This window comes from Neofelis nebulosa, chromosome 8 (assembly GCF_028018385.1).
Source record: "Neofelis nebulosa isolate mNeoNeb1 chromosome 8, mNeoNeb1.pri, whole genome shotgun sequence".
Classification (NCBI taxonomy): Eukaryota; Metazoa; Chordata; class Mammalia; order Carnivora; family Felidae; genus Neofelis; species Neofelis nebulosa.
Genome location: NC_080789.1, coordinates 73,845,449 through 73,870,693, shown reverse-complemented (window position 1 = coordinate 73,870,693; position 25,245 = coordinate 73,845,449). Strand labels below are relative to the sequence as shown.

Genomic DNA, 25,245 nt, shown 5'->3' with positions numbered 1-25,245 from the left:
ATAAAAACATTTAATGCCTTTCCCTGTTCTATGTTATTGGACATTTGAAGACAGTGATAGTGATGATAATGACAGTGATGAAAATGATAATGATAATATTGATAAGAATGATAACATTTGTTGAGCCTTTATGATGCTCAACAGCATTGGAGTTTAGAAATATTTGCGTAATAATTAGCATAACCAGATTTGAACCTAGGTCTTACGTCTCCAAATAAATTTAAAATATTGGACATAAATTGCAAAATTATTGTTTCCAGTTGTTCTTTCTTAAAACCTTTTTGAGTTGTTGACACAGAACCTTGAATATCAAAGAGACAAGCATGAAAGCTTAAAAGAGAATGTCTGTAACATTTATTCTCCTGTAAGAAAATGCCCCTGTATGGGGGGTGGGGGGGAGTTTGACTGACTATAATGTGGTTATTGTTTCTATTCTAAAATATTATGGGAGAAGCCAATGGTTTAACAAGATAGATGATTGAGAAAACTAATACCCCAGTGCACTTCCTATAAAAATGTACTCAGGGACAAAGTTATAAAGAAACAGAGAAAAAAAAGTAACACATTAAGAAAATAAAATAAAAACTGGAGAAGCCCGAGTCCTGTGTGACTGACCCCTTCTCAAGGTTAATTTCCTGATATTTCAGGTGAGAACTGTGAGCAGTTGAGTTTAAAAATAATCTCTTCCCTTGTGGTTTTAAAATGTATCTCAGTAGAGTGTTTAAGTTCTACTTATTTTTTCCTCTTGCCTAGTTAAAGAGCTCCCCACTCCTAACCTTAATGGTACAAGTTTTTCTGCAGTGTAGGAAAGGTGTATTAGAGCTTTGAACTCCTGCCCAGAATCCACAAAAGACTTAGTTTGTTCACCCAGCAGGTACAACACCCACTTAACTTAATGTAAACAAGCATAATATGCTATCAGGAATAATGAATGCAAAATCTCTTAACAAGTGAATTAGAGATTAATGCAAATAATCAGTTTCACAATTATCTTAAAAGATTATCAATCCTGAGTAATCTCAGTTTTTTAAAGGTTAATTGATTATAGTGAGCATATTTAGGAAGTACTGATATTTAGGAAGTACTTCATTTTCTTATTTTGGATCTTGATCTCCCCAAAGCAAAGTCTGACACACAGGTGTGGGAGAAGGTAGTGTTTTTGTTGTTGCTGTTGTTGATCCATTTGTTTTAATATGATCCTGGAGAGCAAAAAATGAGGAAAAACAGAGTGAAGAGGAAAAGGGGAAGCTTGGATAAAAAGATGCATATCTTTTTGGCAAACCCTGTTGGCAACTGGTGCTCCATCTCTTGGGATCTTTGAGGACCTTTAGAATGTGGCTTAGAATTGCCCTACCTGGGATAAAAGGGGGAGCATTCATCCACTGCTGCCCCCGACTGGTTAAGGGTGGCCCCATCAGCATCACCTCCTCTCCCACTTCCGTGGACTGTGGGACAAGTTTCACATCGCAGCATCAAAGACATCCTGGGACTGGGAGTGCGAGGCCAGCAGCACTAGCATGGGTGAAATGCTTACTGGTCATGCTTAGGAGAAGTACCTAAGTGAAGCCTCCATAGAATTGGTTGGTCCCTGCACCAGTGGCTGGAATAAAAGAATTTTGAATAGCTCCCAAAAGGTGTAAGAATACAGATTGGAATGATTTATATTTTTGCTATTCCTTTCCCATAGAATATTCTAATAATCAAAGGAGTCGAAGATTTGGATAATATAGTTATTGTATATTTTTAGAGATTGAGCTTTTTTTGTGTCAGTCTTATTTTTTCACTTAAATGACCATATTAACCGTTTCTCCTAAATACTGTATTAAATCTTTTACAAAAGAATCTTCACTTGTCACATGATTATGATTTTTTTTCCAGCAAATTCATAACTGAAAGGACAGAACTTAGAAATCTGATACAAAAGGTTACTGAAGGGGCGCCTGCCTGAGTGGCTCAGTCAGTTAAGGATCTGACTCCAACTCTTGATTTCAGCTCAGGTCATGATCTCCTGGTTCGGGAGATCAAGCCCTACATCCACGAGCCTGTTTGGAATTCTCTCTCTCCCTCTGTCTCTCTCTTTCTTCTTCTTCCATGTTCTCTCTCTGTCTCTCTCTCTCTCTCTCCCTGTCTCTTTCTCTCTCTCTCTCAGTCAAAATACCTAAATAAACTTAAGAAAAAAGTTTACTGAAGTTGAAAATAATAAAATGGAGCAAACCCTATTTTCAAAAGTGCTAAATATCTTCAGGCACTTCCATAATTGTAACATCCATTCCTTTTTTCTAAACCCCTTTGGAGAAAATGAGGTTTTAAAAAAGCCATTTTCCCTGCAAATTTCTTAAATTTTTCTGAGAAGGAATATAACTATATTGTCATTGTACAAAAGTATTATTAATGTAGCACACAATTTATGGAAAGTGTGAGATTCTTCTGCTAAGGCTTTTTTCTTTTTAGCTTCCTAATACTTTTGTAAAGATTAAGTATTCTTTGGGCAAAATGATATACTTAGATATCTCCCTCAAAGATATTAGGGATTTTATGTGAAGTTATACATTTTGATTCCTTCATTTTTTAATAAGATCTATGATGGCAAAGAACATGTATGCCTGGGTTCACTGCACTCCCAGCACCTTGCACAGTAAGTGGGACAAAGTGGGTACCTGATAAATATTTGTTCAATGAATGAAAGAGTATCATACGTCAAATGTAGCCCTGTGCCCATAGTGTTGAAAATAAATAGTAAATACCCTGTCATCAAAGAGTTTATAATCTAGTTTAAGTGGAAAAAGACAAGTCATGAGGCAGTCTAATTAGTCATAATTGCCTAATAAGCACTATGATAGGTTTATGAGAGACAAAAGATGCTATGGGAATCATGGAAACATGTAGAGAAAGAGTGAAAATTGTATAATGCCACAGCATTAAAAAGAAATGCATTATATATTAATGCAGCATATGAAGATGAATTTATGGTTTACTATCCATGATTCAGGACCTAGTATATGTATGTATGTGCATATGTATTTTCCAGTAGTGATAATCCCTTTCCACTAATTCATTCAGGCTCTCTTCTGGTCTCCCTAGTGATTAATCAAAAGCAACACATTTGTTCTGTTCCATGACTACAGGTTGCACCCTTCACTCCAAGCGATTTGCTCATAAATTAGTGTCGGTGCTTCACCACATTGAGAAACTCAGTGAGATGATCAAGATGCAACCAAATTTATTATCTGTTTGGAAATGACGTGCATGGCCAGTGGCTAGTTCAGAGAAAAAAAGATGTCATACATTACATATATCTATCTACTATTTATTTTAGTATACTTTGAAAACATTGTAAGTTATATGTAAACATATACTTTAAAGAGATTATTAAATTAAATCATTTTGTCTCAGATGCTTTCATTTGTGAAGATTAACTATACTGTGAAAAGTTCAAACAACTCTCCTGTTCTAAAACAAGGAAATCAAGGACTATTTGGCACTCTCAATAATTCTTTCTGCTCCCTAGTTAAAAAGGCATAGATAAATCATTGCTTTAATTTATTGTGACTTATGTTTTTTTTAATGTTTATTTATTTTTGAGAAAGGGAGACAGAGCACGAGTCAGGGAGGGCAGAGAGAGGGAGGGAGACACAGAATCCGAAGCACGCTCCAGACTCTAAGCTGTCTGCACAGAGCCCGGTGCAGGAGTTGAATTCACGAACCATGAGATCATGACCTGAGTGGAAGTCAGACGCTTCATTGACTGAACCACCCAGTCACCCCTATTGTGAATTTTAATGGAGACTGACCACCACAGATCCCTGCTAAAATTAGATGAATAAATTCATTTGTCATTTTAGATATAGGTGCAAATAGTAAATTAAGGAAAGCTCTTTTCTTTTGTATTGCCAAAATGCCTCATGGAAATTTGAGTGAGAAGGCAGAAAAATTTTGTCACTTTAATTCCTCATAGTGTCTGTCTTTTAGAAATTACCTTTTTGATATCTATCTGGTTAAAAAATTTCTCTTCTTTAAACTGGCTGATAGAAAAGTTGTTAAAATTGAATGAAGATTTTAAAATGTGGTCCACATCTCAGTCAACAAGCATACATATAAAAATGCATCAACCTCATAGATTTCAGTTTTGATTGCTATAAAACATTCTAGATTTATTATGAAGATAATGTATACAGATGATCCTACTCGGGTTCTTGGCATTTCATTAGAATATAAATTTTCATTTTATTTCTCTTTAGTCAAGCATTAGAAGAAGGCCTTATGCATTATCTTTTTTTTTAAATTTTTTTTCAACGTTTTTAATTTATTTTTGGGACAGAGAGAGACAGAGCATGAACGGGGGAGGGGCAGAGAGAGAGGGAGACACAGAATCGGAAACAGGCTCCAGGCTCCGAGCCATCAGCCCAGAGCCTGACGCGGGGCTCGAACTCACGGACCGCGAGATCGTGACCTGGCTGAAGTCGGACGCTCAACCGACTGCGCCACCCAGGCGCCCCTGCATTATCTAATTCAAGTGCCCACTAAAATGTAGGCCATTGTCCTCCCAGATGAATGTACTCACTGCCTGAACCCTTTCAGAATCTGGAAACATCTTCTCGAGGAGGCTCCTCCCCTTAGCAGGTCTTTTGTCTGCCAACTGAGATCTGCCTCTGGAGACACTGGGTACAATTCTAGTTCCTTGGTTCTGAGGCCATCCTTCTGGTCAGATGACAGGAAATGCCAAGGAGATCCTATCAAAACCATTAGAAAAAGTATTGCTGACATGAGAAAAATGAGTACTAGAAAACAAAATAAAAACATTGCAAAGGAAACAAATTAGCAACTTAGTAACTAGGCTTTGTTCTGAAATGTGATCATTCTACATATAAACCTTACTTTGTTACCAAGTGAATTGGAACCATCTAGTTCTATTTTATAATGGTTTCATTTGATTTGTGTAAATGAATTATTCAAGATTATATAAATATTAGATACTATTGTCTAGGCACTTTACTTAATTGTGAAATTAAATTTTCATTTATTTTATGGCCAGGGAATCTAAAATATATAAAATATCAACACATTTATAAGGAAATTTGCACCTTTTTATTTATACCTTAGATACAGGAATTTCTAACCAATAAAATAGTCTCATTAGAAGGATGGAAATTATAATTTCCAAATTTTACTTAAACTTTAAGAGACAAGGAAGAGTGTCATTGGTACATTAGTTGGTACAAGTAATCATTTTTTTAAACTAATGTTTATTTTTGAGAGAGAGAGAGAGACAAAGTGTGAGTGGGAGAGGGGCAGAGAGAGAGGGAGACACAGAATCTGAATCAGGCTCCAGGCTCTGAGCTGTCAGCACAGAGCTTGGGGGGGGGGGGGGGGGGGAGCTTGAACTCATGAACCCTGAGATCATGACCTGAACCGAATTTAGACGCTTAACGGACTGAGCCACCCAGGTGCCCCACAAGTAATCATTTCTAATCACAACATGGATAACATTTTTAAAAATAAATTGATTTTCATAATAAATAATTTCCTCAACTAATTAAACTCTTAAGCCCATTTCTTTGATAGCTGGCAAAAATATAGCTTCAAAGGGAATAATTTTTCATACATATTTCTAAAATGAACTAGCAGAAACTTACCACACTCGCATGTTCTAGGCCATATAATAACTTTTTATAAAACAAAGTTGTATTTCCTGTCAAACTGTTTTAGCAATGACCCATGACACATTTGATATTATACAAACAGAAATAAAACAGTAAATAAATGATAAAAATTATTGTGGAAATACATCCAAACAGAAACCAGTGTTATATTTTGAAGGTAAATCATATGAAGAGGTTTTTGGTTTCTTCTTCTTCATCTTTTGTTGTTGTTGTTGTTGTTGTTGTTGTTGTTAGAGTGATACTAATTCAGGCCATGAGGTGAGCCCTTGATTTCTTTGACATTTTTAATAGATCTATGTTATGTGCCTTGCCATATTCTAAGACCAATAGAAGTATAAGTAGCATTAAGTAACATTTGAGTATATGACACTCAGCCAACATCATAGGTGTCAGAGCCAAGTGAAAAGGATTTTCACCACTGAATCATGACAACATCGTCCTCAATTTGAATGTTTGCAGATTCGGTATTGGGCTGCCCATGACAAAGAAGCAGCTGCACACAGAGTTCAAGTCACCAGCCAAGAGTACTCGGCCAGGCTGGAGAACCTTCTGCCCGACACCCAGTACTTTGTGGAAGTCAGGGCCTGCAATAGCGCAGGGTGTGGGCCTCCCAGTGACATGATTGAGACCTTCACCAAGAAAGCACGTGAGTCAACATTTGCATTTAGACTCATCAAAAACTACCAATCCATTCGGTCATGATGCAAGTTACATTTGAGAGAAATTTACTACCTAGCAGTCCTTAGCACATTCCATTTTAAATTTTATCTTTTACAGCCATCCAAGGTTTAAAACAAAAACAAACAAAAAATCATTGTTAGTTATTGTAGGTGATGAAAACATGTGGAGGATGACTTCACCCATTTAATGTTCCACTATAGAAATAATATTACAGAACCTCCATTTGTAAATTTTGTATCACTAGATAATCAATTTGTATTCTCTGTTACTATTTTTAACATTGTTTTTATAGGACTGCATAAATAGCATATAGCATGAGAAAATTAAAATTGTTTCTTTTCTATACTTTTTTAATATAAACCTTCATCACTGCATAGTGCAAATGTGAGGTAAATGTTGTAGCATTATGTTTCATCTCTTATTACCATATGTTCTCGTTGTTTATACAACAAGACAGCCCATCCTGCTTAAGTCTTCTAATCGTTCTCAGCTCTCTGGGTTCACTTTGATATCTCCTTCTTGAACCCACATTGAATATATAGAAGAATAGAATTTATATTCAAGATTCTAGAGAGATTTGCAAGAATTTAAAGACATGAATACTACTGGTGTTTGGAAATTTATAAAATTCACTTGGGGAAAGGTAACTGAACATGGTGATAGGATACCAGACTCTGGTATCAGCCATGGGCTTCAGAGATGTATTTTCCACTTACTGAATGTGTGCCAGTAGACAAATTACCTCCCACCTTTAAGCCTTAGTTTTCTAATATGTAAGAGCAGCATCCATTCCTTTGTTCTTTTTTTCCATTTATTCATCAGAAGTATGCTATGTGTCTACTATCTCTGTTCTAGCCATTGAGAATACAGAAGGGATCAAACCAGACCCAGAGCCTCTTCTTAGAAGATTTACAATCTAATGGAAGGACATGAAAACAAAACAAAAACTGACAAATCAATATGAATGATAATATCAGATGACAGGGCAATAAAATGAATAAACATAATAAAATAGAAAGTGACATGGATGGAAATGAATTCCAATTGAGTGGTCAAGAAAAGCTTCTTTGATAAGATGCCATTTGAGTTATATATATATAACTCAAATGAGTTATATATAACTAATATATATATATATATGAATCATAAGAAGGACCCACTATGACAACTGGCAGGGAGGGGACTATTTCAGGTAGAGAAAGTAATTAGGGTAAAGCCTAAGGGTGGGAATAGTTTGGTATGCCATAAGTGTAGAAAGGCCAGTTGGGCAAGGGTGTAGGCTGGAAGTGAGACTGAGGAAGTATGCTGGTGTTGAAATATGAAGAGTCTTGTAGTTGTAGGTCCTGCTAGGGATTAGAGTTTTTTCTAAGTCTGTTGAGAGCCATTGGGAAATTTTAAGGCAGAGAGGGATAGTTAACTTATGCTTGAAAAAAATCATTCTGGCTTCTGGATGGACAATGGGTGGTGGTGGAGTAGGGGTAAAAACAAAAGAACCAATTAGGGGACGGTTTTAGATGTCAAGGAGAGAAGTGATGATGGCCAGAACTAAGTGATAATGGATATAAAGAGAAGTGGAAAATTTTCTACAGAAAGAGTTGACAACTTGGTGCTGATTTGGATGTTGGCATGGATGGAATGGAAGACTGAGTACTGTACTTTTGATTCAGAAACTGAGGATTCAGTTGTATCATTTGCCAAAGATGGGAAAGACCCATAGAGACGCAGATTTGGGAGAACATGGCAAATGTTCCATCTTGATTACATTTGAGAAGTCTTGTATACATTCTAATACAGGCAATTGGACACATATGTCTAGAGGCCAAGAGAAAGCATACACCTGAAATAAAATTTTGACTTCTTAAAGCCATACACCCAGATATAAAATTTAGGAAAGATTCATAGATCAGAGAAGGGTGCTCAGGATCAAGTCCTAGGTCATGCCAACATCTATAAATTAGGCAGAGGACAGGAGCTGGCACAGGATGGTTAATGAGAAGGAGCATCCGGAGAGGTAGAAGGACACCTGGATGTTAAGAGATCATGAATTTAAGAAAAGAATGAGATTCAGAAAAGGGTTAGAAGGTCAATTCTGTAGAATGCTACAAAGATATTAAGTCTGAAAAGAGTAAAACATGACATTATTTGGCCAACTGGAGATAATTTATGGCTTTAAAAGCAGCAGTTACAAAAGACTGGTGGAGAAAGAAACCCAAGTAAAGAACAAGGAGAAGAGAATAAAAGATAGTTATATTACCTACCTCACAGGGTCAAGGGTACATTAAATGAACCCATGGATATAAATTGCTTAGTATAGTGCCTGTTATGTAGTAAGCACTCATCAAAATTAGCTGTTGTTGTCACATCATTATCATCACTGACTCAAGGCAGTTTGCAGAACTCAGGTTGGATACGGTGTCTGTCACTTGCATATTATTACTTTCCACAGCTCCGAGCCAGCCCCCAAGGATCATCAGTTCCATAAGATCTGGTTCACGCTATATAATCACCTGGGATCATGTGGTAGCACTATCAAATGAATCTACAGTGACAGGATATAAGGTATGTAAAAGATTACTGGGTTTTCCCCCACACAGGCTTTATTCCTATAAAGAGTGATTGATGTTTGGACTTGACTGATGTTTATTTCACCAAAACCCTTTCAGCTTTCTTATTCTAGCTTTATAGCAGAATCAGATGACATCGTACTGTGATAAATTTTGAAATGAGAAAAGATCTTCAGTGAATTCTATGAAAATTCTATGTCAAGTGAGCAAGATAGGTACAATAACTGCTTTAAAGAATAGAGTTGTTAAAGTAATCAGTGCATAAATCCATTTTTGTTTGGCAATGATTAAGATAGCGTTGCCTGGCACACAGTAAACTTGGGTATATTGAGTTGCATACCATAAATGAACCAAAAAAAGATTATTTCCATATATTCTATCACACTTTTTTTATTGGATACCAGACTTTGGGAATAATATTAAAAAATTTAATTCTGAGCAATGTTTTAAGACTACTTCAAAATGTTCAAAGAGCCCTCATTTTTATACCTATTCCATAAAACACACACACACACACACACACACACACACACACACACACACACACACATTTTTGCCTCTATGTTAGGTCAGAAAAAAAAAAGTCAGATGCTTAAGGCATTTTCTCTTGGATCACCCTAAAATAATAGGTGAAATCAATTTCTGTGAATTAAAAATAACATAATTTTTTTCTAGCAAGTATTAAACAGCTTCCTGGGATTTTTTTTTATTATTAATAAAAGTCTAAGCATTTTTATTTTGGTTTTAGTGTTTTGGCATTGGCTCATTATTATCACTTTATTAAATATACATATTTTTGGACTTTTTCAGGTTCTCTATAGACCCGATGGTCAGCATGATGGCAAGCTGTATTCAACTCATAAACACTCCATAGAAGTTCCAATCCCCAGGGATGGAGAGTATGTTGTAGAGGTTCGTGCACACAGTGATGGAGGAGATGGAGTAGTGTCTCAAGTCAAAATTTCAGGTAAGCCAGTCATTTAAGACACATTTCCATTAATTACTTGTATATTTGTAGGCCATATGGATTCTCAAGAGTAAAGGTAGGATTGGTATGCACACCAGTATCAGTGTTTTCCTAAGGAAATCTGAATTGTCAAGGATGTCCTGAAACTTGGCATTTTTTCCCTTATAAGTCACAAAAGTAACTTTGCAACATACTGCATACTTTTTGATTACTATCTGGGTGACAAAGCATAATTCAAGTACCATAATGCAGGTATGGTAATAGCATTGTGTGGTAACAGATGGTAGCCACACTTACGGTGAGCCTAGCATTACATCTAGACTTGTTGCATCACTATGTAGTACACCTGTAACATTGTATGTCAACTATAGTTCAATGGAAAGAAATACCACAATGCATTAAAATTTTACGTAATAATAGACCATTAAATACTAACATCCAAACTTTTATCAAAAAGAAATTCACGGGGTGCCTGGGTGGCTCAGTTGGTTGAGCCTGCAACTTTGGCTCAGGTCATGATCTCATAGCTCATGAGTTCGAGCCCCGCATCGGGCTCTGTGCTGGCAACTCAGAGCCTGGAGCCTGTTTCAAATTCTGTGTCTCCCTCTCTCTCTGACCCTCCCTGGTTCATGTTCTGTCTGTCTCTGTCTCAAAAATAAATAAACATTAAAAAAAAATAAAAAATAAAGAAATTCACTGGACTACTATTAATACTTTTCTAACTCCTTTTTCTTTGTCCTATGTATATTAGTATAGTAATAAAATAGAAAGACACTAACTAGATGGGAGCTCCTTCCTTTACTATCTCTCTCTGTGTCTCAGCGTATGTGTCCTTATTCTGCAAACTGTATTTCGCACAGCACTGGGTAATCCAAAATAAATACTTGAGGCAGTGACTTCATCTCTTGTGTGGACTTGTAGAACACTATTATTTAAATTTTGATACTTTTTTCTCATCCTGCATGCTATAGATTAATTATAATGAATTAAATGATGTTTATTTGAGAGTTTTATGAGTCTCTGAAACACTGCAAGATGCTAAGTGAAAGACAGGGATCACTGATTTAGAAAAAAATGATAATTTATAGCTAAATAGACTAATGTATTTGGTGAATAGTGCCATTCTAGAATTTTCTCATTTAAGTTTGGATTTATTTGCAAATTGTTTAAATAGGTTTTCTCATGCATTTAATTTATGTTGATTTTTTTGTTGTTGTTTAGACATTATTATTGTGTTTCTTTAGGAAATTTGTAAATTGCCAAAATTTGAAAATAAAAAATAGTCATATTCCAAACACTCTAAATTAGCTACAATTAGTGTTCAGTATGTATGTATGTGTGTGTGTATATATATATATATTTATGTATTTATATTTTATATAAATTATATAATTATTATATATTATATATATAATATATTTACAATATATAATATCTTATAAATTATATATTTATTATTTATATATTTATATTTATTTATATTTATATATAATTTTGCATTTTTGCTTCTGTTGAATGTATAATGGTATATCCTACTTTTATGAATCATGTTACACAAACAGTCCCCATGTCATTCAAAATGTTGTAAATTTCACTTAAAATTATACATAATATTGTCTCAAATGTATAAGATGTATCTACCCATTTTGATTTCCACTATAATAAATAATTCTATTTTGAATACATTTTTATAAATTAATCTTTCTGCAGGTTAAATTGAAATAATTTGCTAAAGTATTTTACTTTTATATTGCCAAATTAAAATATATTTATTTATTTTCCTGTTGTCATTGTATATGAGTGCATTTCCCATTGCATTGCCCCAACATTAGTTTTCCTTTTAGTCATTACTAATGATAGGAGAAGATGGCATGTTTTTATTTTTAAAACATTTTCTAATTTCTGAACTTTGCTAGCACACACTTTGAGTGGTTTCACACTCAGCAGGGCTGTTCCACAAAGGAAATCAGAGGGAAATGAGCACTTTATTTTGAGGGTAGTAAAGTGCAAAAGAACCCAGTAAATCGATTTGAAAACCAACCTTCCTTGTTAAGAAGCCTGCCATACCCCACTGCTGCTCTCTTTATTTCCTTACCCTTCATTTTTGATCGCTGATGTGAAGCAAAACCCAGCTTCTGGGGTTGAAACTACAGAAGTTTGTAGCTGGAGATGCCGTAGCAGTGACAGTAGCCTCAGCATAGTGATAACTAGTGATGTGCAGGTAGATGTTAAACAACAGACTGTCTTAGGGTGAGGGGAAGCCCTGGCTTTCTAGTTTGCTAATTTCTGTGGTGTAAATATTTCCGTCATGTCTGATTTCAAACTTCCCACATGACATCACTAAATGTGGAGCTACGATGAAATGCTGAGCAGCACACCATTATGCATATGTGGTGGTAGCCACCACACAGATGCAGAGGAATAACCTCAAGAGCATTGATGATATTAAAATGCAGTAAAATAGGGGCACGTGGGTAGCTCAGTCGGTTAAGCATCCAACTTGAGTTTTGGCTCAGGTCATGATCTCACGGTTTGTGGGTTTGAGCCCCACATTGGGCTCTGTGCACAAAGCCTGCTTAAGATTCTCTCTCTCTCTCTCTCTGTCTCTCTCTCTCTCTCTCTCTCTCTCTTTCTCTCTCTCTCTCTCTCAAAACAAACTGAAAAAATTTTTTTGTAATGCCAGAACAGGGGCGCCTGGGTGACTCAGTCCGTTCAGCGTCTGACTTCAGCTCAGGTCATGATCTCAGAGTCAGTGAGTTTGATCCCCGTGTCGGGCTCTGTACTGACACTCAGAGCCTGTACCCCGCTTCAGATCATGTCTCCCTCTCTCTCTGCTCCCTCCCCTCCATTTGTGTTCTGTCTCTCTCAAAAATAAATAAACATTCAAAGACTATTATTAAAAATGCAGTGAGGAATTAGGAAGTGATGAGTTTTGAGAATTTACTACCTTGTTTTAAACTTCCTCATTTACTTAAGAAATTTAAATAATTTCAATTTTAGTAACAGTATTTTTAACCACTTGCTCATCAGTTTTCTAAACAATTAACAATGGGTTCTTGGGAGGTGGCAGAGACCCCATGCTGCCCACCACGGGCACACTCTGACACTAGTGTGAACAGTCCGCGTACAGAAGGCACAGAGCAAGCTATTTTTAGAAACCTCAAGTGAATAATTTCCTTTTTCTGCCAACTAACGGGCAATGTTCTTATTAAGGCAGAATTTCTATTATTTATTTCTTATTCTAGCCATGACTCTATGAAGAAACTCCACAACTAACATTAGGAAATGTCAGGTTTGGTGGGTCGTCCCATTCTAAAATTTTCTTCTTTAAGTTAGATTCATTTGCAAATTGTTTACCTTATTTGAAATGAAAGAAGCATGTGAATGCAAATGAAAATTTTAGGCTTTCTTGTGAATGTAAAAGACTCCTCATACTTTCCTTTGTTTCTGTTCTCATGACTAAAATATGATGCCAGGAATAGAGTACATTGCTATGTTTTAATGTTTATATAAGCATTATGCTATTCATGTATTCATTCATTTATTTATTCATTCAAGAAATATACATGAAATGCCTACATTATGTCCAGGCATAGTTCATATATATATATATTTTTTTCTAATGTTTATTTTTGAGAGAGAGAGAGAGAGAGAGAGAGAGAGAGTGTGTGAGCGAGGTCAGGGCAGAGCAAGAGGGGACAGTGGATCTATCAGCACAGAGCCTGATGTGGGGCTTGAACTCATGAACCATGAGATCATGACCTGAGTCACAGTCAGATACTCAACCAACTGAACCACCAGGTGCCCCCACAGTTCATATATTTAAAATGTGCTACTATATATGTATATATATACACATTATATATAATATATACTATATATATTATATACATATATATACATATACATACATATATACATATATACATATATACATATATACATATATACATATATATTATATACATATATACATATATGTATATATACATATATATTATATACATATATACATATATATGTATATATACATATATATTATATACATATATACATATATATGTATATATACATATATATTATATACATATATATGTATATATACATATATATTATATACATATATATTATATACAATATATTATATACATATATTATATATGTATATATATATATCTCATATCTTATATATATATACATATATATCTCATATCCCTCCTCTTCCACATCACTATCACCCCTTGATGGCCCTACTGTGATTCTAACAATTTTCTTGGCTTCCAGTTTTGGCCTTGTACAGTCCATTCCCTATGCAGCTGCCAGAGGGATCTTTTTATACTTAAATAAAATCATGCAACTCTCCTTTTAAAAAGACTTCCCACAGGATAAAATCTAAATTCCTTACCATGGCCTGTAGTGCTTTATAATAATCTGGCCAAACTCTCTTATCTCGATTAAGTGATTTCATCTTTGTTCCATGAACTTCTTTCTCTTCGTGAACATACATCAATGTTATCCTTACTTTGAAACATCTGTACTTGTTCCTGCTGCTGCCTGAATTCTCTGAATCTTGGCATGGCAGGTTCATTTTTGTCATTTTTGTTTCTGCTCGGATGCCACCTCCTCAGAGGAGACTTGTATGACCACCAATTTAAGATAGCCCCCTACTCTTCTTCTATATCTTATCACATCACTCTTTTATTTTATTAATAATATTTATAACTACTCAAAATTACCTCATGTATTAATTTATGCTGTTTATCATCTATCTCCATCCTTACTTGAATGTAAATCTCCATGGGAACAAGCTCTTATCTGACTTCTTCAACCTTTGAATCCCCAGTACTTCGGGGACACATCTGGCACAAAACAGGGTTTTAACAAATAATTGCTAAATGAAGTTACTATTTCTGCGTAGAGTAAAATTTAGTTATAAGAATAACTTGGATAACTTAAATTATGATTTATATTTCCAGAATGTTGATACACTTCTCTCCCTTAGGCACATGGTTTGTATTATGCCATGTGCTAATTCACAGTTTGGTTCTTACAAAGCTTAAGACTTCATATGAGAGATAGTCTAGAAAATTTATTTGACATGGTAACTTGCATCTCTGCTTCTCTCTGACCTGAGCACTGGTACTGCTGTCTTAATACATTATTCCCCATTAGATGTTTACAGTTCACATCTAGGCAAATGTAACACCACAAATGTTTCATCACGAATGTACTATCTCTAAGAAATTCTCTATTGTCTCTTAAGAATCTTTTGTTTTTGTACATCATTAGTAGTTAAATTAAGAATGTGCTAATAGTTACAAAATACTTTGAATGTAAATTTTAATAAGCTAGTTTGGCTTGTTACATATTCACTATAAATTTTAGAATATAGATTATCAAGGATCTGTGGCCCTAAATAAATATCCATAGAGAAGTACGTATTTCCTTATTTATGTGTGAATGTGCATATTTTGAGCTTTTATTTTTCTTTTTAGTTTTAGTAAAAGATACCTTAGTCAAATCAAAGAAGACTTTTAAGGGCATTTTAGAGGCCAGACTTCTTCCTAAGGGCAATCCATAATCATTTGAAAGCTTCAAGGAGGTAGGAATAACAGGATCAGTTGTTTATACTTGAAAAATCACTTTGGTGGTTGTGGAAAATGTATATAGTAGGGAAGAAAGATTTAAGGAGTAGAATTATAAGGTTATCATTATAGAATGATTAGAAGATGATAATGGTCTGTCCTGGAAAGAGGGCAGTGGTCAGTCAGGTCTAGGGTAGGTTCTAAAAGAACAAGACATCTTTTCCATTTGATTTAAAGTTGCTGTATATTCATCTTGTTGATTTTGTATCTCCTAATAAATCTGTAGTTTATTCTGATGTTGCCATAGATGATGCAAACTCAAAATTTAACCTACTACTTTTGGCAACTCCTAAGTTACTAAGTTAAACTATATAACCAAAGCCACTGACTTAAACACTGATGAAAAATGCATTTTGTTTTCTCACTTTGTCCTTATCTTTCCACTAGCAGCAGAGGAAGGACTAGGAAACTGTTCTCTAGATACAATCTTTAGATATTAACTCTGTTACTCACATGCCCCCTTCTCTACTACCTAAGTTATTAGTACATTGTAAAAGGAACAAGAAGGTAGTTGGGATGTTTAGATTTAATTCATACATTATGAAATTAAAATGTTATATTGATTTCATCACTTTTTCAGTGTAAGCATTTCAAAAGCCAAAATTATTTTGAGCATCTAATCTTGTACATTAGTCCATATAACAGGAGGAGAGGGTAGTATACATGATGGGCTTAGAATTACTGTATCTTGCCTTCTTTAATGATAGGCTACTATATAATTTAGTGACCCCCCCAAATCTGTAATGTTGTAAATGTCCTGTATTATTTGGGACAAATAGATTGCCATGAATAAATTATATACTAAGATGAGAAATTGGAATAGTATGTCATATGAGAGTTGAATGCCATTCTTATAAGTTCATCATCATAACTTTAAAAGCTTGTATTTGTGATTATGGCATAATCAAATATTATTATTTAGGAAAGGCTATCTCTCCAACTATTTTGAAGTAGCCAAATAGTTTGTCTTCCTTTGCTAAGTTCTGTGTGGGATCAATTTGAGAGTTCAAGTGGACCAATCCAGCCTTTGTATTTCTAGGCTGACAAACAGCTTGCATTTTAAATTACCTTGGAGTGCCTGGGTGACTTAGTAGGTTGAGCATCCAATTTTGGTTCAGGTCATGATCTCATGGTTCGTGGGTTTGAGCCCCTCATTGGGCTCTGTGGTTACAGCTCAGAGCCTGGACCCTGCTTCAGATTCTGTCTCCCTCTCTCTCTGCCCCTCCCCCACTCATTCTCTGTCTCTCTTTCTCTCTGTCTCAAAAATCAAAAAAGCATTAAGAAATTTTTAATTACCTCTAAAGTATAGATTCCTTTCACTAACTTTGAATTATGACTATCCACTTAAAACCTTTTCTGACATCCCAGCTGTACATAACACTCCTACTTTCATAACAATCATGAAATGGAGGGAAAACTATCTGAACAAAATAATATTTTGTGTGTCTCTGCATTTGACTTCAAGATAGCACTTCTGCATCTAAACTAACTCGGGTTTTCCTGGATCTTCTCCAAGGTTTCTTTTAGCTACTAGTAAGTTAACACAAGAGTCCAAATATATTATTTTCTTCATTTATTTAGACTTAGAAATAATTTAGTTGGGAAACTCCCCAGTGGAATGCATTATAAGAATAGAAAGAAAAATTAAAAATAATCCTCCAAGATTTACTTACGACCAAAATAATTTTAGTTTATGAAGGATGGTCTTAGTCTATGAGGCTGTACTTTAGTATTAGAATGTGCAAATAATTTTTTCCTTTGATAAATAAAACTTAGTATTAAAACATTACATATTTTCTTAATACTTTTGTTCTCCAGAAAATTGATTCATTTAATATACATCTACCATACACCTACAATGTGTCAGGCATTCTACTTTGTTATTGGTTACAATAATTAACAAGCCCTCCTGAAGCTTGCATTCTAGAGGTTATCAGGAGAATAAAGGACGAACACCAAAAATAAAATCCATTTTTATGTAGGTTTAAGGATTTATAAGAAAAAAATCAGTGGCTAATTTAGAGAATAAAGGAAGTAGAACTGGTTTGAATAGGATGATCAGGTCAAGCCCTAACTAGGTGATGTCTGGTATGAAATTTAAAGGAAAGGAACTAGCCATACCACAAAAGTAGGAATGAGAGTCACAGGCGCAGGGAGTGCAGGAAAGAGCCCTCCATGTTCAAGAAGCTGAAAGGAGGCCAGGGTGACTGGTGAGTAGCAGTGGGGGTTGCGCTGGAGACAGCATAGGGGAAAACACCGTGAAAGGCCTGGCCTTGACTGCATCTCAGACTCATTTCAGACCATTTTTTCACTTATTCCAACTCCCATCGCCCCATCCTTGAAGCCTTCCATCAGGAGTCCGCACTTTATTCTGGGGGGAATATCAGCGTGTTTTCAGAGATGAGTGATGCAACCTGATCAAAGACCATTTTTGTTGTAGTATAGACAGTATATTGATGTGGAGCAAAGGGGAGTTGGTAAAGAAGAGAGCAAGTCTGAAAGCCCATCAGCGTAGGTAGATTCCCTTCCAGAAAGAATCATTTTATAAGATAACAAGTCTGTTACTCCTCTGAGATGCAAAGCAAACTACAAGACCTTTTCTAGGACAAATGATTAAAGAATGTGTATGGAGACATTATATATGCTTCAGAGGGAGAAAATGTACACTTTAGAAGGTTTTCTGTACGAATTATCAAAATATGTGAAATTTAGTGATAAAAAAGATAAGAATAGCAAAAAAGATTCATAAAGTTGCTGGAGGGAAATGTCTACATCATCTTGTTTGACTCTTATCCAAGCATTGGAATTCTCTGCAGGACATTCATGGCTTTTTCTCTCTCAACCTCAGTTCAAACACTATCTGTGATGGGGAGCCAGTTCACCCATTTTACAAGCAGCCCTTAGACTTATCAATAACCTTAATCAATAGATTATGGATCTCTGATCAATCCTATAGTAGTTGAACTAGTTTCTGATAAAATCTACCTCATAGGATCAACCCATAGCTTTCTATGAAGTTCTTTCTTTTCTGTCTTCTTTCAGTGAAAGAGGTTTTATCTTTGAGGAAAGATGAAACATCTCTGGATATTTTAATCAGGTATTGAATTAGATTCTTAAACAGAAAATAAAACCTTTTATAAGAGTTGTTAGAATGTCTGCTGGCTTTAAGAAAAATAAGAAATTGCAGTGGAAAGGAGCCCCTGTTGGTGGTCCATCTGCCTGCAGCTCCCAAGTGAGGGAACCACAGGAGAAGCTGTGAGGGCACTGGCACCACTGGAACCTTGGGCACCATCGAGGCCCAGAGCCCTGCCCACTGCTGCAAAAGCAGCAGGGTCTTCTGCTTTTCTGGGCCCTTCCACATCCCACCCCTTCTCTGTGCCTCTCATTGGCAAGAGCATCTAGGAATGTAGTTCTCACGTTTTTATCCCAGGGATAGGCAGAAGGACATAATGACCACCAGAAATGCTGCTGCAAATCCAAGAAAAAATGTAGCACACTTTCTCCAAAACTAAGTAGCTTTGCATGATAACCATCAAAACTGACAAGAAAGGGTCACCTGGGTGGCTCCGTCGGTTAAGCTTCCGACTTTGGCTCAGGTCATGATCTCACGGTCCGTGAGTTCGAGCCCCGCATCAGGCTCTGTGCTGACTGCTCAGAGCCTGGAGCCTGTTTCAGATTCTGTGTCTCCCTTTCTCTCTGCCCCTCCCCTGTTCATGCTCTGTCTCTCACTGTCTCAAAAATAAACGTTAAAAAAAAAAATTTAAAAAAAAACTGACAAGAAAAACCCAGCCAAACCTGGCTTTTTAGGATATGTTAAATGAAATTAGAGAAAAGAAGTAAAATTGCTCTTAACTTATAAATTGATTTCATGATATAGAAATCCGTATTAGAAACACTATTAAAAATATAGGGCGAGAAAACCCGTAGCTATCAGGGCTGCATTATAAATATATCTAAAAGGGAGACTTACCTAAGATATAGAAAATAATGATTAATATCACTTGATCACCAACAATCACAGATAACAATGTGGCAACTATATTTAGTTATTCTGTATATTGTCTTTTTAATTTTTTTTGATGTTTGTTTCTGAGACAGAGAGAGACAGAGCATGAGAGGGGGAGGGGCAGAGAGAGAGGGAGACACAGAATCTGAAGCTGGCTCTAGGCTCTGAGCTGTCAGTACAGAGCCCAATGTGGGGCTCGAACTCACAGACCGCGAGATCATGACGTGAGCCAAAGTTGGACGCTCAACCAACTGAGCCACCCAGGCGCCCCTCTGTATTTTCTTTTACAGTGTTATAATAACATCATAATGGACAACATTGTATATAAATCTTTTTTTCAAAATTTCTTATTTTTTAGAAAAGATTCTTACAAGTAGAATACTGGATTAGAAGGCAGAACCTTTCAAACACTTGGCAAATATTTGATAATTGCCAAATTGCTATCTAAACAGTAATGCCTATATTTTATCATTAAACAATTTTTACTAGCATTTCAGTATTCAAAAATTCTTGGTTAATTGGGCAAAAATATCTCATAATTTTTATTATTTTTAATTACTATTGAGGTGAATAATATGTTTAATAGCTACTTATATTTTTATTTCTAAGAAGTTCTGTTTATGTTTTTTTCTCTGTTTAACATTAATAATTTTCCTTAAAATTTTATGCTCATTTTGTAAAGCAATGTAATTAGCATTTTCATACCCTATTTGTAGCAAATATTTTTTCAAGTTTGCATTTCAAAGTCATTAATGTTAGATCAATATGGTTCATTTATGTGCAAAATAATGAATTCTCATCTTAAAAACCTTCAAATATTTAGTGCATACAAACAAGCTATAGAATAATAGATATGATTTAAGTCCACTTCTATGAAATCCAAAAGCAGAAAATAATGAAGCAATGTTTAAAGAGGTATGTAAGTGACATGTAAAACTTTCCCCCAAAAGAGAAAAATGCTTAACACAAAATTCAGTACCATGTTGCCTTGTGAGGGAGCAGAGGGCAATCAGGAAGAGGCTTATAGGATGGTGACAATGTTATTTCTTTGCCTGGCTGTTAAGTATGCAAGTGCTCTGTTGTTGTTGTTGTTTTTGTTAAATTATATTTTTAAAAGTACTAATTTACATAATTTATTTCAAAGTTGTAGAAGTTAAAAGAGGATTGACAAAGTTGACAAATAAGAAAGTTTATTGAATCTGACATTTTAGAGGTGTCTATTACCTTGCTAGAGCTACCATAACAAAGTTCCACAGACTGAGTGGTTTAAACAATAATTCACTTTCTCACAGCTCTGAAGGCTAGAAGTCTGAGGTCAAAATGTCAGCAGGGTTGGCTTCCTTGGATTATAGACAGCTGTCTTCCCCCTATCTTCATGGGGTCTTCCCTCTGTATGTTTGTGTCCTGAGTTTTTCTTCTTATAAGAGAACCAGTCATATTGGGTTAGAGCTGACCCTAATGACCTTATTTTAACTTAATTACCTCTTTAAACACTATCTCTGAATACAGTCACATTCTGAGGTACTGAGGGTTAGGGCCTCAACATGGGAATTTGAAGGGACAAAATTCATCCCATAACGAAGTTACTGGTAATTTCTGGTAATTTCAAGAGAAAATCTTCCATAAAATACTGTGGGTGAAGGTCTTATTTCTTTCTCTAAGCCAACCTCCCAGAGCTTACATTCTAAAGAGAGGAGGCAAGATCAATCAGTCAACATATAACAACAGATAGTGATAATACCTGAAGAAGAAAGTAAACCAGAAGAAGGTAGGTAAAGAGTGATGGAAGATAGCTAGGACCTACATTTTCAATGAGTGGGAGGAACAGCTTGCTCTGATGAGATAACACTGGAAAAGAGAACCATATGAGGTGAGAGAAAGGTCCATGTGGTTATCTGGAGGAAAAGTATTCCTATTCGAACAATATAAAGCCTTATTCTAGGAGTGCCTTTAGCTGTTCAAGGAACAGCAAGGAGACCAGTGTTACTGGGACTGAGCAAGGCGTGGGGAGAGTAGACACAATTATGGTGGAGAAGTAGTTGGAACCTGAATCATAACAAGGTTTACAGGTCCTGGTTAAAGACTGGATTTTACTCTAAATGTGATGAGAAGCCATTGAAGCATTTTAAGATGGGAAATGGCATGATCAGATGTATATTTTACAAGTCTTATTTTATCTGTTCTTTGGAAGGAAGTAGAAATCTCATAAATGGTGGACCAGAAATCACTGTGAATCTCTAGAAACAGGGAGAGTGGTTACAAGCCAAAAGGTGACAGTCTAAGCTAGAGATGAAATCAGCTTTGACTAGTGTGGTCATAGTAGAAGTGAGAAGTACAGTCAGGATTTATTTGGAAGAAGACCCAACAATATGTTCTGATGATTTGATAAGGGATGTGAAAGAGGATTTGGCATGACTCTAAGAATTTAGATTAGGCAACAGAATCATCTACTGAAATGGCCAACAGAATCATCTACTAAAAATAGATGACTGGAGAAAAGGAGGAAGAGCTCAAATTTTGATGTGCTAGTTCATGCTATGTCCATCAGTCATCCAGATGGAGATAGATTTAAAAAAAAAAAAAAAAGGAAAAGAATCATCTAGCAAAACTGAGAGACCAGCTGAGGTCAAATAACAAATTTGTCAGAGAACCAAGTGGCATAATTATATAACTATCTGCAATTCATACCAGCCTGGATACAGAGAAAGCAGATGGTTGTTGACATCACCCAAAGTTGGCAACTTGCATGGTTAATGTAGTAGGAGATAAGGGAAACAAGGATTCATTGCTTTTAGTTGAATAATTTAAGTAGCTGAGCAGAGAGATTGTATCTATTAAAATATTTTCAGCTGTCTATAACAAACCCTCAACTCTAAATTGCTTAAGAAATAGGTGGCTATTAGGCCTTAGTGAAATCAGTGTTTCAAAAATGTAATCAAGACCATTCCCTCCCAGCATCTTACATCTCCACCAGAGGGGTCTCAGAACCGGGTGTATTTAAGGCTGATTCTCTCTGTGGTTATAGTATGGCTGTAGCAAAGCTAGGAATTAGTGCACACAGACTCTATAATGTCCAAGGAAGAAGGGGTATGTCTCTGTCAAAGCTCCATCTTAAATGAAGGACCTTTACCAGAGACTCTCTGAAAATCTTTTCCATATTGTCTCAAATTGGTTTTACTAAACTAGTAAAATGGCATTTCCACGAATGCTCAAAGTGATCAAGATTTAATTCAGATGGGGATGGTGAAAATTTCTTCAAGGAGTGAACATCTGAGCAAAAACTGGAGAGTATATTGGCAAGGAAACAGAAAAAGATTTCTACTTAATATTAAAAGTTAGATAACAAGATGAATAATGAGGTAAATAACTGAAATAAATAAATGAGGATATAGAAAAATGAAGAAGGGAAAACTGGGTCAAAGAGCAGCTTCGTAAAAGTGCAACAGAAGGACAAAAAGTTATAGGAAAGATACAGTTAGTTTCAGAAATAGACAATTTAGGCAGGATTATTTTTACTGAGGTAATAAGGAATGGTAATCACATGTGAATTTTTAGATTAAAACAAGGATTAATAATGTTGAACAAGTTACCAAGGATTATGTCCATAAACTGAGAGAAGTCCGATCTAAAGTCAGTAACTGTTAAAGAATATTTGGATGGGTAAACAGAAATGTTCAAGGAAGAGTTTAAGTAATTACTGCTGTAGGAAAATTGTAACTATTTTTGCTTTGTTTTGTAGTTTAGATTATATATTCTGCAATACTCAAACCTATGAGACAATCCCTTCCCCTCAAAGACTGCATTTGGTGATGTTTTCTAAATTTAAAAAGTTGAACTAGGGGGTTAGAATCTGAAAAGAACATTGCTAATGGAACCTAGCATGGTTAGGGACTCCTACATAAAGTAAGTGTTCTCAAAAAAGGAATTGTAAATTAAAGGAATTTATCAGTTTTGAAGAATGTAATTACACGGAAGAAGTTTCAGAAAATGAAGCAGCTGTACTAAGGGAGATATCTTCATTCAAAGATGAACTTTTCTGAATTTGGGGTATCAGCAAAATTCCAGTTTTATTAAATAGTTCTCTATTTTCATCTTGTTTTCATAATCCCAAACTCTCTGGAATATAAAGTTCCAACAAATTTTTTGTGTCAATAGATTGATCATGAGAAAATGAATAATCTTTTGCAATGGCATGTCTTATATGTATAATTTTAATTATTAGTAAGCTCAATTTTGCACATTTATGAATGTTGGTACATTAGTGGCATAAAAATTACAGTAAGATTCTCTATTCTCTATACACAAATGGAGTGAAAATATTCTATAATCCTAAGGAAGAAATATTAGGATATATGTACACCCCCTCAAATCATAGGATGTTGCTTTATATTTTCTCCTTAAATAAGAGCAACAAATAAGTGAATTAAAATAATTATGTTATCTTTGACATATACATCAACCATCAAAACACTATTTCAAAATTAATTTCCTTTGAAACACTATAGGCTATGTTGAAATTTGTTACCCTTTCAGGAAAATATAAAGATAATTATCTGTGCTGAGAAAGAGAGTTGACTTTAAATTTTCACTCTGTAGTTTTGATATTTGCCCACAGTAACACAAATTTTAAAACTACTTAGAAAAGAAAATGAGTTTGTCATTGTTAAAATTGAATCCCTGGAAATTTCTCACAAATAGAACTGGAAACCTTTAATGCTATAATAAGAAGGAATATGAAACACTTAAACTGGAAAGTGATATATCAACATATTAAAATGGTCCATTTAATACTACTTTAGGGACCAGCTTTAGTGATTTATGAAAGGAATGTCTGGGTCTCAAAGTCCTTCCCAAAGTTAGGTAAGGCTAGAAGTCAGCCCCCTCAGTAGATTATTCACAGTATGAAAGCAATTCAGTGAAGCAAAAGACATTCCAGAGGCACTTTTTACAGACACCTTCTGCAAAATGAGCCAGACCAAGAGGAAATAAATCGTTTAGAACATATTACAAAAGTATGTATTTCTCCCGCCAGTTGTCTTTCTTCAGTAACCTACCGCTTCAGGCCCTGCAAATTAACAGCCTTGGTCACATGGCCATTAGAAGCAGGAAGAGTGAAGGATGTTGTAGATTACAGAGGAGTAGCTTAAGGAGACTCAATCCACAGGGGCCGCTTCAAAGTAGATGTGCCCAAAAGTTGTGAATTCTTTGGATATGAACATCTGTGTGGATGATCCTTCCAATGCCCTGGACTTTCAATTCCTCTTTCTTGATGATCTTGTCTTCCTGCCCTGCCTCAGTCACCTGCTTCTGATCACAATGGAGACAGGGTTTCACAGACCTAAATGTGAACTAGAACATGAGCGGTCCCCATGGGCTGCCTTGGTGGATCAGTAGGTTGAGCGTCCAACTTTAGCTCAGGTCATGACCTCATGGTTCGTGGGTTTGAGCATTGCATTGGGCTCAATACTGTCAGCATAGAACCTACTTCAAATCCTCTGTCTACCTCTTTCTCTGTCCTTCCCCTGCTCCCTCTCTCTCTGTCAAAAATAATACATAAAACATTGAAAAAAAACAAAAACAAAAAGATGAGTGGCCATTGAAAATTTAATGAGAAAAAATGACATGGTAACTTTCACTAATTGCTAACTCCAATGTATTATTCCTTGAAATATGAATTGAAGTAACAAATTACTGTCACCAATAACAATTGCAGATATTCTCA

At 35.5% G+C, this 25,245-nt stretch overlaps 1 protein-coding gene across 4 annotated transcripts in view; it reads left to right on the top strand.

Annotated features, from left to right (window-relative positions):
- Positions 1–25,245, top strand: part of CNTN1 (contactin 1) — a 368,724-nt gene that overhangs the window by 313,932 nt on the left and 29,547 nt on the right. For all 4 annotated transcript variants that reach the window (XM_058743101.1, XM_058743098.1, XM_058743100.1 and 1 more), the window contains 3 exons: positions 6,120–6,306; positions 8,788–8,900; positions 9,716–9,872. In XM_058743101.1, coding sequence (XP_058599084.1) covers positions 6,120–6,306; positions 8,788–8,900; positions 9,716–9,872 — 457 coding nt within the window. The remainder of the gene's footprint in view (positions 1–6,119; positions 6,307–8,787; positions 8,901–9,715; positions 9,873–25,245) is intronic.